Genomic DNA, 14,415 nt, shown 5'->3' with positions numbered 1-14,415 from the left:
AGGATGCTAAATGTAATCCCTGTGGTAACCACAAAGAAAATAGCTCTAGAATATACACAAAAGGAAATTTTAAACATTTCACTATTAAAAAAATCAACTAACACAAAAGAAGACAGTAATGCAGGAATTGAGGGACCAAAAGCTATAAGGCATATAGAAAACAAATAGCAAAATGACAGAAGTAAGTCCCTCTTATCAGTAATTAGGTTAAATGTAAATGGATTGAACTCTCCAATCAAAAGACAGAGATTGGCAGAATGGATTGAAAAAAAAAACCCAAGAACTCCAACTATATGCCAACTACAAGAAACTCACTTTAGATCCAAAAGCACAGATAGGTTGAAAGTGAAAGGACAGAAAAATATATCCCATGCAAATAGTAACCAAAAGAGAACAGGGGCAGTTATACTAATATCAGACAAAATAAACTTTAAATCAAAATGTTGCAAGAGGGCTTCCTTGGTGGCGCAGTGGTTAAGAATCCGCCTGCCAGTACAGGGGACACGGGTTCGATCCCTGGTCCGGGAAGATCCCACGTGCTGCGGAGCAACTAAGCCCATGCACCACAACTACTGAGCCTGCGCTCTAGAGCCCACAAGCCACGACTACTGAGCCTGCAAGCCACAACTACTGAGCCCACGTGCCACAACTACTGAAGCCCACGCGGCTAGAGCCCATGCTCCGCAACAAGAGAAGCCACGACAATGAGAAGCTTGCACACTCCAACGAAGAGTAGCCCCCGCTCACCACAACTAGAGAAAGCCTGCGCACAGCAATGAAGACCCAACACAGCCAATAAATAAATAACTAAATTAAAAAAAATGTTGCAGGAGACAAAGAAGGACATTATATATTAATAAAAGGTTCAATACAGCCAGAAGACATAGTAATTTTAAACATTTTGTACCTAATGACAGACTGTCAAAATATATGAAGCAAAAACTGATGGAATTGAAAGAAGTAAGTGGTTCTATGATAATAGTTGGAGATTTCAGTATCCCACTGTCAATAACAGATAGAACAACTAGACAGAAGGTAAGGAAATAGAGGACTTAAATAACACAATAAATCAGCTAGATCTAACAGACGCACACAAAAGACTACCTGACAACAGCATACATACAGCATACAACATGTATGTGGGACCTTTTCCAGGAGAGACCATTAATTAAGTCTCGATAGATTTTAATAGGTAGATATCATACAAAGTATCTTCTCTGTCTAGCATCTTCTGAAGTTAAAAGTCAATAACAGAAGTAAAACTGAAAAATTAACAAATTTGTGGGAATTAAACAACACACTCTTCACCAGTAGACTAAAGAAGAAATCATATGAGAAATTAGAAAATACTTAGAGATGAATGAAAACAAAACCCCAAAGTACCAAAACTTCTAGGACACAGAAGAGCTTTGTATGAGGGGAACTGTATAGCTAAGAACACTTATATAACTTTACAATTTAAGGAACTAGAAAAAGAAGAAGAAAGTAACTCAAAGCTAGTAGAAGGAAGGAAATAATAAAGATTAGAGCACAAATAAATGAAATAGAGAATAGAAAAACAATAGAGAAAATCAATGAAACCAAAAGTTGGTTCTTTGAAAAGATCCCTAAAATTGCCAAACATTTAGCTAGGTAGACTAAGAAAAAAGAGAAAAAACTCCAGTTACTAAAATCAGAAATGAAAATGAGGACATTAGTACTGATTCTACAGAAATAAAAAGGATTATAACAAAGTACTATAAACAATTGTACGCCAACAAATTGAATAACCAGGTGAAATGGAAATTCCTAGAAACACAAAACCTACCAAGACTAAATCCTGAAGAAATAGAAAGTCTGAATAGATACATAGTAAGGAGATTGAATCAATAATCAAAAATCTCCCAACAAAGAAAAGCCTTGGACCTGATGGCTTCACTGGTGAATTCCAAACATTTAAAGAACTGACACCAATCCTTCTCCCCACGTGAATGGAAGGTCACTTTGTGAACAGCCTTACCAGGCAACCCTCGACGGCAGAATGGCCTTTGTGAAGAATTAGTTTAAGGCCTTTGGGGCAGTCAGCATTGCTGACCGCATATGCCTGTAAGTCACCTTGAGCCCTGAGCCTGAGCACCCAGGTCTTAAAAGAACTAAGATCACAAGCCGAGCAGTGCTGAAATTCCCAGGGCTTCCTCTCTGCTGCGTGCAAGCCCAGTCTGGTTGGAGTCCTTCACCCTCCGTCATCAACCCTTCCTCTCGGGAAGAGTCAAAGCTTCTTTAGAGCAGGGACAAGGTTATGTGCATCTTCTTAGGTTATGGATATGACGATAGAATCATAGTAATTCTCCATGGAAGAAGCCCCCACCATGGGTCTCCTTTCACCCACACAAGCATGAGTGAAGTGGGTGCTTTTCTTCCCATTTAACAGATGAGGATGCGGACTGAGAGACCTGGACCACTTTGCCCCAGTCATAGAGCCAGCATTTTTATTCGGGTCCTTTGGACTCCAGAGTCAGCTCTCTGTCTGCACTCTGTACTTGCTCCTCCTTGCTCAGCGCTGCACATGTAGTAGATGTTCAGGAAATCTTGATCGAATGAATGTTGAAGAAATAGCCTGGAAATGTGGAGACCAGGGGAGGTGGCGAGTTTCCCAACCGTAACCCAGTCGGGAGGAACAATGAGTTGACTAGCCACTAGAGGTCAGAATTTGCAGGTCTTTGTTAGCCCAGGACCACTGCCTGTGAGCATCCCTGACCCTTAGAGCTGGGAAGGACCTCAGAGGTGCCCCCCAGCCCCACTCCCCATGGGTCAGAAAACTGAGGCTTAAAGATGCAGTGACTTGCCCAAAGCCACAAAGGTGCAAAGAATCTCAACCATGCTTTGCCCATCACCACAACCCCTCTTTGAGGACTTTCCTGGAGCCTAAAGCATTTTATCACCTGAAAACAACATTCAGTGACTGTGCAGAGCACTAGTGGGCCAGATGCTGGGGATACGGCGGTGAGAGGCCTGGCCCTGTGAATGGGGCTTTGGTGGAAACTGGGGAGGGTTTGTTTCCAGGAATGAGGTTTGACTTTGACTCGATGTTACAAATAAATTTTACATCATCACCTAGGAAATTATATAATTTTATTATAAATTTTATTTCAACTATACATATACATGTATAGTTGAATATAAAGTTTCTCAATGTTTATCGTACCTAAAATGCAATACATTCTGTAATCTCATACTCTAGTCTGTTTGGTAAGAAAAGAATGCTAACCACAACCCACTAAATTGATTTCATGATCCTCTAATGGTCATAACTTCAGTGTGAATACCACTACTCCAAATCATTGATTTCAACTAGGAAAGCGGTCACTCGTCCTGAACTGCTACGAATGGTCTCATTTGTTTTGGGTAGAGGGCGAGAGGTTCCTAGAATACAGCCATCACAGGCCGACTTTTTGGAAGCCTAGGCAGAGAAGAGTGAGAACAGGCCAAAGGTCACCACCGCAGTCCCACCGTCCAGGAGTTACAGAAGGAATGTGGAGGCTGCTGCCAGCCGGCTCTGCTGTCGGCCACAAGAGGGCTCCCGCCTGGGAAGCTAGGGGGTTAGAACTGAATGCATGTGCTCGTACATGTAACTTTATTAGAGAAAAAAGCCTACCAAGCACTAAATCCCCACTGGGTTATGAGTATAAAATTATTGATTGGGAATCCTGGAAGGTTGAAGGCCTGCATCCCCGAGCAGTGGTCCATGGCACAGACCTGAGAACAGGTGTTTTGGTTCGTTCTCACTGATAAGCTAGGCCAGTGCATCTCCTACTTTAATGTGCATAAGAATCATCTGGGGATCTTATTAAGCTGCAGGTTCTGATCCAGGAACTCTGAAGAAGGACTTCCATTTAGAGGAGAGGACAGGAGAGAGAGAGGAGGGTCTGACAGGTGTGTCCAAGCTTAGCCAACTCCCTTTTTCCTGCAGACGTGGAGAAGGGCTGCCACTTCCTGCACATCCTGGCCTGTGCTCGCCTGAGCCTCAGCCCAGTCCTGAGTGAAACTGTGCTGCGGCAGGTGCTGGAGCTCTTGGAGGACCAGAGTGACATCGTCAGCACCACAGAGAACTACTACACTGCGTTCTGAGGAGAGGCCGGCAGGCAGCACGAGTGGAGCGGGGGGGAGGAGGAGAAAACAGGTGGCGTTCACTCCCGGGCTCTGATTTTAACATGGTGCTGAGGCTTATAGGCCTGGTGGCAATTATCTCATAATAAACTATGAAATATGGTAATTTGAAGAATGGAACTTGGCATGAATTCTGGAGGCTGCCTTCTGCCTGCTGTATCCTGGGATAAAAGACTTATCTCAGCCACGACATACAAGAAAACCCTTCTCATTGGCCTCCTGGCTGGACCGAGCATCACTCACAGAGCAGAAGAGGAAGAAACAGTGTTGGTAGCTGAACTGGTTGGAGGCTCTGTTGTGGTAAAGGGGCATCCCGTGGAAAAGGCGCTTGTACTGCGGGAGCTGAAGAGCATACAGATCACGAGTTCAGACACTTTTTAAAACTTCAGACTATCAGGTCCTTTCTTGGTGTATCTTGATGGTTAAGAACCTGGTATAGAGGACTAGTTCTCCCTGGATGAGTGTTGCTGACCTACAATTTCTGTGGGTCAAACACCAGTGATGGGTCCAGAGTCTTGGGTTGAATTCTATCTACAGACCAACGCATCGACGGGAATAAACAGGATCCAAGGCATGGCTCTGTATTTGTCGTTTTCCTTATTTTCCTTCTGAATCAAAAGGTGCTTCAGTACATTTCCCTGTGCTTGAGGACACTGTGACTAAGTACATCATCCCTTAATACCCTGAAGTTCTTGGCGGAGGCCGCTGACCAATCACTTGGCAGTGGTAGATGTTGTTTTCAAGGTTACCATTGAACGTGCAGGACGTCCTGACACCATCCACTCACTCAGTATTTGCCCAGACAGGTGATGGGTCATGCTTTTGCTCGGAACGACAAGGTAAAGGGAAAAAATCCGAGGTATGTAATAGGCTTGTTCTTACAGGACGATGACAAATCCAGCCAGCGAAAACAAAGTTCGGAGGAAGATATGGCGTTAATTACAGTCACTTCACAAAAGGCACATCTGCCTTTGGCTGCTGCATTTGCACTTGATGTAATAAGCTTTTAATGGCTCTGCTGGAGAGCCTGCAGGCCTGGCGCGTTGTGCTGCTCTGTGTGGAAATGGAGTGGCTTTACACTTAGAAACTGGCTGTAGCTCCACATGTCAGACCAAAAGCTGGTACCGACAGATTGCTTCCTGTCTTGGACTTTTCTGACTTGCCCTAAACCTCTGTGCCTGGTTCCTAACAGCGATTACCCAGAAAGCTGCCGCGTGTTGAGAAGGGTCCCTGTAGAACAGAATTTACCTGGAATGACATCCCAGTAGTTCTTCCGTAAGGGCGGCAGCTGATCCATATTGAATACATCTCAGATGACTGGAGCTGCCGGGAAGGAGTCTTGCATCAGAACATAAAAAGGGCATATCCTTGCCCACAGCTGCCCCACTTCTAGGGTTTATCCCAAGGAGATGATCACATAGATGGGAGAGGATGAATGCACGTGATGCCCATTGCTGTGTAATTTAAGATTCCGTAATTGGGAAAAATATTTGTCTATAGAGGAAAATTAATTATGGTAATGTACACTATGAAATACTATGCAGCCATTAATTTAATGGAGCAGACAGATATTTTCACCATGGAGCAGTATTCCCAGTAGATATAGTGGGAAGAAAATTGAGTTTTAGTGGGAAGAAAATTGAGATCTGTTTATCTAATACCACTGATCTGAAACGACCTGTGTGTGTATGTATATATCTAAACAGAGAGCGTGTTTCTGCATATCCATCTGTATAAATGTAGCGTGTATACACGCACATATAGTTGACCACTCCACTCCTAGGGTTTGGTCCCAGGCCTCTTTTCTGTTTAGCTTGCTCCCATGGGGATCTCAGCCAGTCTCAGATCATCTGTACGCTGACAAACTCCCCAGTTTACATCCAGTTCGGACCTCCTCGAACTTCTGAGCTACACTCAGCCTTCTGCTGACAGTCCTACTTAGGCGTCCAACAGACATCACACACATAAGATGCCCAAAGGCAGGCCCCCTACTACCCCTGACCCCAAATGTGCTTCTTCTGAAGTTTTCCCTGATTCAGGAAAAGGCAGCTCCATTTTTCAGGTTGCTCAGGCCAAACCCGTTGACTCCTTTCTCTCACACCCCACATCCAACCTGCGCACAATGGCGGCAGCATCTCACTCCTCCGCCACCACCACCTGGAGTATTGTGGGGCCTCCTACTGCCCTCCCTGCTCCCCTGGCCCCTCTTCAGTTCACTGTCAGCACAGCAGCACAGCTTGACTCAGACTCTGCTGTCCTCTGCTTCCGGCACCTGAGGCAGCACAGTGTCACCAGGGCTCTGCTCTGCAGGGCCTCCTCTCCTGCCATTTCCCCTTCACCTCTGCTCAGCTTCTCAGGCCCTGCTGTTCCTCACACACACCAGAGACATTCTTGACTCAGGGCCTTTGGCCTTGCTGTTTCCTCTGCCTGGAATGTTCTTCACCTGGATAACCATGTGGTGGGCTTCCCCCTCGCCTCCTTTGGGTCATTCCTTGAGTGTCACCTTTTCAGTGAGGCCTGCCCTGATCCCTTTTTTGCTGATTGCAACCAACCCCTTCTTCCTCCTCCCCAGAACTCCACAGTACTTATTTTTCTCCACATTCCTTGTCTCCGTGGAACACATTCCGTATGTTTCTTACTTACCCTGCTTACTATTCAATATTTATTCTCCCTAATAGAACAAATGCTCCATGAGGGCAGAACTTTTTCTCTGTTTTGTTTCCTACTGTGTCCCAGCACCTAGAACAGTGCCTGGCGCATCTTGCAAGCAATACCACTTCTGTGTGTGTGTCTGGCTGCCCTCCACCTGCTAATAGCTGCCTCTCTTTCCTGGGGGACTTTCTGCAATGTCTTGGAAGGCTGTTCAGGCTGGAAGTACTCAGAATTAACACCCACCAGGGGCAGTCTCAGCCAGTGGGACCTGGGGTATAAATACTTCTGCTCCCTCACCCTTCCATTGAGATATCTCTGAGGCTCCTGTTCTACAGCACTTTCCAGAGTTTCTCTGTGGGATTAAGCTCCATCCACCCACAGCAGCAGCTAACTTGATGATCACCCTTAATTGGCTAGCTTACCCTCCTGTCTTACTTTCCCACTCTCCATTACCTTTTGCTGCACCTTGCAGATGAATTGCTCCTTTTCTGATCCTTGTCTCAGGGTCAGCTTCTGGATGAACTATGTTCACAAATATATTTGACAAATTCTTATGAATAATTATGCACATCAAACAGAGATTACCAGAAATGCTCACCAGAGTGACACACTTGTTACCCCTGAAAAGTGAGATGTCAGATGCTTTTTAACCTACATATCTATACTTTGATAGTTTTACAATTAGCAAGTGTCATTATGTAGAAATAACAAAGCTGTCTCTCCCTTCCCACCCCCCACTCACATAACCTAAATCATGAGTGAACCAAGAATGCGATGAGACTCTTTCCTCCACAGCAACAGAAGAACTATGAGAAGTTGAGGGAAGCTCTTGGAAAACTCTCCGGGGCTACAGTTGGGTCACCGCTCATGTACCAAAGAGCAACCAAGGGGTTCGCCTGAAAAGGAGGGAAGCTGAGCAGACATCCTCCCCCTCTCTCGGTGCGTACATGTTTCAGGAGCTGTGAACACTGTGTATAGTTAATGTAGGCGAGAAGACAAATAGCGTTCTGTCTGGTCGAGGGTTTGTTTGAAGATCCATGATTATCCCCATCTGGTAAACTACCATCGCTTCTCATCCCTATAAGACACTGCTTTCTAATTATTTCCCCCTCTGATAGTGTGCCAGGACACTGGCTGGGAGAGCGCCGAGCGGAAAGAAGTCTATTCAGTGATGAGGAACCCAAGACTTGGTGCCAAGGATGAAAACCAAGCAAACTTGGAATTTTCCACTGGAGAAAACATCCACACTTTTTTATTAGCTTGGTCTCTTCTCTACAAGTGGCCTGTAGAGCAACTGCTCCCAGAAAAGCACCTCATTGTTTCCTTACTAGATTTACAAGAAGCACACAGGCAAACTCAGGAAGACCGTGGTGAGGCTTGCTGGAGAAGACAGCAGCAGGCACTGGGGAGAGAAGCAGGACCAACCTGAAGGGAAATCATGTCTGTGGACAAAGAACCTTGCAATAGAGTTTTTGTTTGCATAACAGTCTACTGATTGAGGCTCTAAATGTGATCCCAAACTCCCACATAAGTGAGTTTTTACTTAATCCAGAATTTAAAAAAAAAAAAACAGCCTATTTTTATTGAACTTTTATTAGGTAAACCCAAACAGATCAGTCCCAGGGTTTACGTGTTCACAAGAATTCTAAATCAAACCCCAAATTCCTGAAGAGACTCCAGCCTCTCCCTGTATGTCCAATTAAAAAGATAGGTTTGGGCTTCCCTGGTGGCGCAGTGGTTGAGAGTCCGCCTGCCGATGGAGGGGATACGGGTTCATGCCCCAGTCCGGGAAGATCCCACATGCCGCGGAGCGGCTGGGCCCGTGAGCCATGGCCGCTGAGCCTGCGTGTCCAGAGCCTGTGCTCCGCAGCGGGAGAGGCCACAACAGTGAGAGGCCCGTGTACTGCAAGAAAAGAAAAAAAAAGATAGGTTTTACTTTGAAACATCAAAAGAGGAATTTTGAAGACCGCATAATAGCCCTAGTTTTTTTTTTAGATAGAAACAGTAAAGTGGTGTCTCATTAATTCAGACTGATGTGGTGAAAAGTTTGTGTAAACTAGTGAGAAACCTGGGTTTGAAATAGTGCCATTTTATGGCTTTCGGTCTACCCAGTGTTTCATATTATGTCTGAATTACTATAAGGGAACAGGTTTGCTGCTCTGAGGAAAGCTGCTTTAATGAATAAGAATTATTTAAATTATATATCATTTGTTATTATTCAGTATCATTTAATTTTTATGTATTATGTACCATTTAATATCAATAGGTGATTTTAAAGTACTTGAATTTAAGAGATTTGAAAACATACATCCATACAAAAGCCTGTACACAAATGTTCACAGCAGTATTATTCCTAATAACCAAAAAGTGGAAACTACCCAAATGTCCAACTACTAATGAATGGATAAAAAGATGTGGTATATTCATACAGTGGAACATTATTCAGCCATAAAAAGGAATGAGGTACTGATACATGTTACAGCATGGATGAACCTTGAAAACAGTATGCTAAGTGAAAGAAGTCAGATACAAGAGGCCACATGTTGTGTGATTCCATTTATATGAAGTGTGCAGAACGGGCAAATCCATGAAGACAAAAAATAGATTAGTAGGGGCAGGAGGAGAGTTGGTGGTACAGGGTTTCTTTTTGGGGTGACAGAAATTTTCTGGAATTAGGTAGTGATGATGTATGCGTGACCCTGAATATACCCAAAACCACTGAAATGTGGGTTAGGTTGGGATTCCTCACAGTGTGCCCTGTTCCCAGGGCGGGCATCCCAAGGAAGAGCACACCCCAGACGGAAGCCGCATGGCCATTTTGTGCAGAGCCCCAGAAGCCGCACAGTGTCACTTCCATGGCATTCTGATTGTCAGGGCTGTCGCAGAGTCACAAGCCCACCCACACTTTGTGAGGTCAACAGTCTTCATCAGTGTGCATCTGGTAGGTAAAAACAATTTCTGGGTTTTGTTTACATTTTTACGTCTTTAGGTATGAGTGGCGTCAAGCATCAGTTCATTCCAGGCAACATTTAGACAGATGCATTATGCCCTGGACGTTAGCCATTGCTTCCAGCAGAGGCTGAGGGAGGCCCGAGTCGTATGTTCTAGCAGCGGTGTCAGCTGCAGAAACAGTCCAAGGCCGGACACTGAGGTCCTAGCTAATACACAGCTGGAATAAACATCCTGAAGAACTCAAACCTCAGTGTTCCCAATTTGCTACTTCAAGTGCTTGGACACATGCCTGCCCAAATGTTATATAATACACGAAGGCAGCAATCTTTTAAAAACCAATCACCATATTATGAACTGAGACCTCTCATAAACCAGACGCCATTCAGCTCTGGTTCAGTGACTCTGTCCCCAGCCAGATAAATGTGAAAAACTAAGCATGTTTTTAAGAAAGTGCTAATTAAGTGGAGAAGATAGTTTTCGTAATAGAAATGGTCTTAATGCTGCTTCCACTTTAATCAGCATAGCCTAATTATCATAATAAGGCAATGCTTGCATTTTCGTCATTGACTGGGGTTTGGTACAGTTAATTGGGCAACACCCATTTTGGTAATCTTCTTGGCTAGAAATTGCATCCTCAGGGAGAAGCTTTTTCATTTTTGTTCTGAGGACAAATCAGTGAATGGAGGAAGTAAAGTAGGGGTGAGGACAGAGCATCCTTCCATTGTTTTCAGCTCTACTTTAGAGCAAAGCAACAGCAGTGTCACATAAGCTGTGATACGTGGCACAGTTAACTTGTGATAAGTACTGAGTTTTCTCATGCACTGAAATTTGTGAATGATTAGTCTATTCTAATATAAATTTGGTGGCAGAATAATATATTGAGCTGTTAGCATGGGATTTGTTTTTCCTGTCTTTTACTTCTTCCGAGCAAGAGGCCAGCCTTGCCTCCGGGAGGTTTGGTTTGGAGGCCAAATCCAGAAGTTGTTTGTGCAGACAAGCTGACTTATGTTTTCTGGAAGCCTGGAGCCTGGGAGGGATTGGAGATTAGTGGGCTCCAGGCATTGCAGACCAGAATGTGCTGCCCATGGTGCCTGCAGCAGGTGGCAGGTTGGCAGGACTTCTGTGGAGAGGTTCTGCAGTGTCTCTTGCAGACTTAAAGCTTTGGCCTGTGATCCCCAGCTTCAGCTGAGATTCCCAAGCTTGGAACGGAAGCTTCTGCAAGCCTCCTCCGCTAAAGGGACCCACTGGGGATATCAGCAGAAGACTTGGTCTCAGAAGAGTGGACACATCACCTATTTTCCAGGCACCACGTACCCTCTTATGTGATGGTTTTTCACGCATCTCTAGAGAAGGGGAGAGCCGGCCCCACCCAACTACTACCAAAATTATTTTCTTTCCAGCACAGAGAATGAAGGCGCCAAGCCCCAGCTAACTTGAAATTAAAAAAGGAATATGATGTCTCACCCATCTGAGTTTTGGGGGTAGGATTCATCTCACTACAGTTAGAATCAAGTCAAGGTGAATTTTTGAACAAGGTCACATTCCCACCCACTTGCATTCCAGAATGGTCTCTTAGTGGTAAAGAAAGGTACAGTGTCATGGTAAGGTTCCAGGGAAATTGCTCATGACCCTCCCACAGAGCACACTACGCACGCAAACCACCAGTCCTGCGGCACTGTGGAAACAATTGGAAATCACCGCCTCAGAGGATGGGGGAGGGCAATGTGATAAGAGTTTGTTATGCTTCCTCAGTGAGGTCCACCTTATCATGAACTGAAAATATCACCGTGTCCTGCAACCATCATGTATGCTGATCAGCCAGAGGTGACCTGGACCACGCAGGCAAGTGAGCAAAGAGGATCTAACTTAGGAGAAGGCTCCAAACCACCTGAACAGTGCGTCTTCTCCCAACATGAAGAAGCTTGAAAAGGCCTGACTCATCCAGCAGCCAGCCCAGCCCAGCACCTCAGGAAGAGTCAGCAAGCAGCCTGTGTGGTTTCTGTCCAGTCCTAGCTTGTCTTGACCTGGTGGAGGGCAAGAAATAGAAACGCCGCTCCTGATAATGGCAGGCGCCTTGAGAATGCTGGTATCAGCACCCCGTCAGGGGCTGGGCTGTCAGCCCAAGCACACACCCCGTTGGGGCGAGCCTGAGAGTGCGAGTCATCTGCCTTTTCTGTCCATTTCTTGTGGACCCAGGTAACCAGGGAAAATGGGAGGTGGGCGTGTTCTGAACCTATAGCCAGCTGAACTCTGGGACTTAACTAGACTTAACTAGCTGTTCCCACGTGTCCCCTCAGAGGTTGCCCACATCACAGTTCACCTGGAATTCTGTGATGGGCCCAGCAGTAGGCACAGAGTGGTGCTTGATAAATGTTTCAGTGGATGGGCAGTGTACTTATTGAGTGACAACTGTGTGCAAGGCATTGTGCTAGGTGTAGTGGATGGGCAGTGTACTTATTGAGTGACAACTGTGCACAAGGCATTGTGCCAGGTGTAGAGGGGATGCCGAGACAAAGCTCCAACCCTGTCTGCAGGGAACTTTCAGTCAAGTGGATCATAGGCACATGCCTACATGACTTAAAACCCATGGGTGCACATGGTATTGTTTGACCCTTGGAGTTTAAAAATATTAAAACTATTATGGTTAAAAATATTAAACCAACATAAAAAAATTAGCTACCATCTGTATTTTTTTTTTAAATGTAGTGTGTGTAGTGTAGTTTGAAAGACCACAGAAGAAACTGGTATCAGGGTTGGCCTCTTCAGATAGGGAATTGGGAGCGGGGAGTGGGCAGCAGATTGATTGCAATGTTTTGTAATATTTTTATTGGGTAAAATGCTATACCTCTACAAATAAACAAACAAAAAAGGGATGGGGAATTCACATCAAAATCCAGCTCTCTGGATTTTCTTTTTTAGAGCATTTTTAAAATTTATTTATTTATTTATTTATTTTATTATTTTTTTGGCTGTGTTGGGTCTTCGTTGCTGCGCGTGGGGTTTCTCTAGTTGCGGCGAGTGGGGGCTACTCTTCATTGCGGTGTGCGGGCTTCTCATTGCAGTGGCTTCTCTTGTTGTGGAGCACGGGCTCTAGGCGCGCGGGCTTCAGTAGTTGTGGCATGTGGGCTCAGTAGTTGCGGCTCACGGGCTCTAGAGTGCAGGCTCAGTAGTTGTGGTGCATGGGCTTAGTTGCTCCGTGGCATGTGGGTTATTCCTGGACCAGGGCTCGAACCCATGTCCCCTGCATTGGCAGGCGGATTCTTAACCACTGTGCCACCAGGGAAGTCCTGGATTTTTCTTGGCAACTCAGGATTCTGACAGTACTGGGAACATTTAGTCTGGAAACAGTGTGTAGGTGGGCAGAAGGGCAGCATTAAAAGATTTTAAGCTGAAGGCTGGCATCAGATTTACATGTTGGAAAGAATATTTTGGCCGCAGAGTAGAGGAGCATGGCTCAGGGGCAGGTAGACCAGAGAGACGTGACTGCAGTGATCCAGGGGAAGGTAGTGAGGACCTAAAGTGGGACGGTGGCAGGGAGACAGATGACAGAGACATTAATGAAACAGACCTGAGGTGGGTAACTGATTTAGGAGTGAAGGAGAGTGGAAAAGGCCAGGGTAACTCCCAGGTCTGCAAGACACACCACGGTGATTGCCACAGCAGCCTCAAACTAATGGAAGGGAGAGAGGGCTCAGGAGATCTGTGGGCCTTCTCAACTGGATTCAGCAGAAATCCTGAAAGAGTGCATCTCCTGAAATGCAAGGAAAAGCCCACACAGGAAACGCACTCTCAGAGGCAAATAGCTCCTGTCCCCCATTCCAGGCACCAGTAGTGTCTCAGTGATTTTCCAGAGAAAACAGCCTCTCTGGAGAACACAGCATGGGAGAACTAGAATTTCAAACAGAAAAACTTAATGCTTGTGGTTAAAAAGACAAAGAAGCACCAACTGAGAAGTAGTTTAAATCACATTCCTTTAGGGGATGGATTTTCTTGGATCTGTGTGCATCCTTTACAGCTTTATTAGTCACTGCTAAAGCCCTTTTTGGGTCACAGAGCCGCCGGCAGGGTGCTGTTCCTGGGAGGATTACCTTGAGCAACCAACCCCAAACAGCAACCCTGCATGTCAACAAGCCGGGCTGCCCTGGCAACATCACCATCCAAGAGGGGGAGCAGGTGCCCCAGCCCTGAGGTTTGAGGCAACCAGTAAATGAACTAGCCTAGAGCCTCTGCGATTCTCTTTCCCTATGCATGACAAAATTTTATCTCATTTGCAACTTGAATCAGAGTTGAAAATATTTTTCCTTTGAGACTCTGTGGTCAGATATCAATTTATTAACACTGTGGCCTCACCTCAGGCTTAGTCCAAGAGGTTTAAGTAAAATCAGGGGCTTCCCTGGTAGCGCAGTGGTTAAGAATCCGCCTGCTAATGCAGGGGACATGGGTTCGAGCCCTGGTCCGGGAAGATCCCACATGTAGCAGAGCAACGAAGCCCGTAAGCCACAACTACTGAGCCTGCGCTCTAGAGTCTGCAAGCCACAACTACTGAAGCCCACGCCGAGAGCCCGTGCTCTGCAACAAGAGAAGCCACCACAATGAGAAGCCCGTGCACCACAACAGAGAGTAGTAGCCCCTGCTCACCGCAACTAGAGAAAGCCTGCGCACAGC

At 45.6% G+C, this 14,415-nt stretch overlaps 1 protein-coding gene across 4 annotated transcripts in view; it reads left to right on the top strand.

The window, feature by feature from the left end:
- STN1 (STN1 subunit of CST complex) overlaps positions 1-12,622 on the top strand; it is a 44,445-nt gene extending 31,823 nt beyond the window's left edge. For 3 of the 4 annotated variants that reach the window (XM_060125299.1, XM_060125297.1, XM_060125298.1), the window contains one exon: positions 3,950-4,722. In XM_060125299.1, the coding sequence (XP_059981282.1) occupies positions 3,950-4,107 (158 nt within the window). In that variant the 3' untranslated portion in view covers positions 4,108-4,722. Of the gene's footprint in view, positions 1-3,949; positions 4,723-7,593; positions 7,738-7,916; positions 12,183-12,241 lie in introns of those variants that run through there. The other variant, XR_009535930.1, reaches the window with a different exon arrangement.
- Positions 12,623-14,415: the final 1,793 nt, after the last annotated feature.

Source organism: Lagenorhynchus albirostris, chromosome 16, assembly GCF_949774975.1.
Source record: "Lagenorhynchus albirostris chromosome 16, mLagAlb1.1, whole genome shotgun sequence".
Lineage (NCBI taxonomy): Eukaryota > Metazoa > Chordata > Mammalia > Artiodactyla > Delphinidae > Lagenorhynchus > Lagenorhynchus albirostris.
This window is presented reverse-complemented; position numbering and strand designations above follow the sequence as displayed.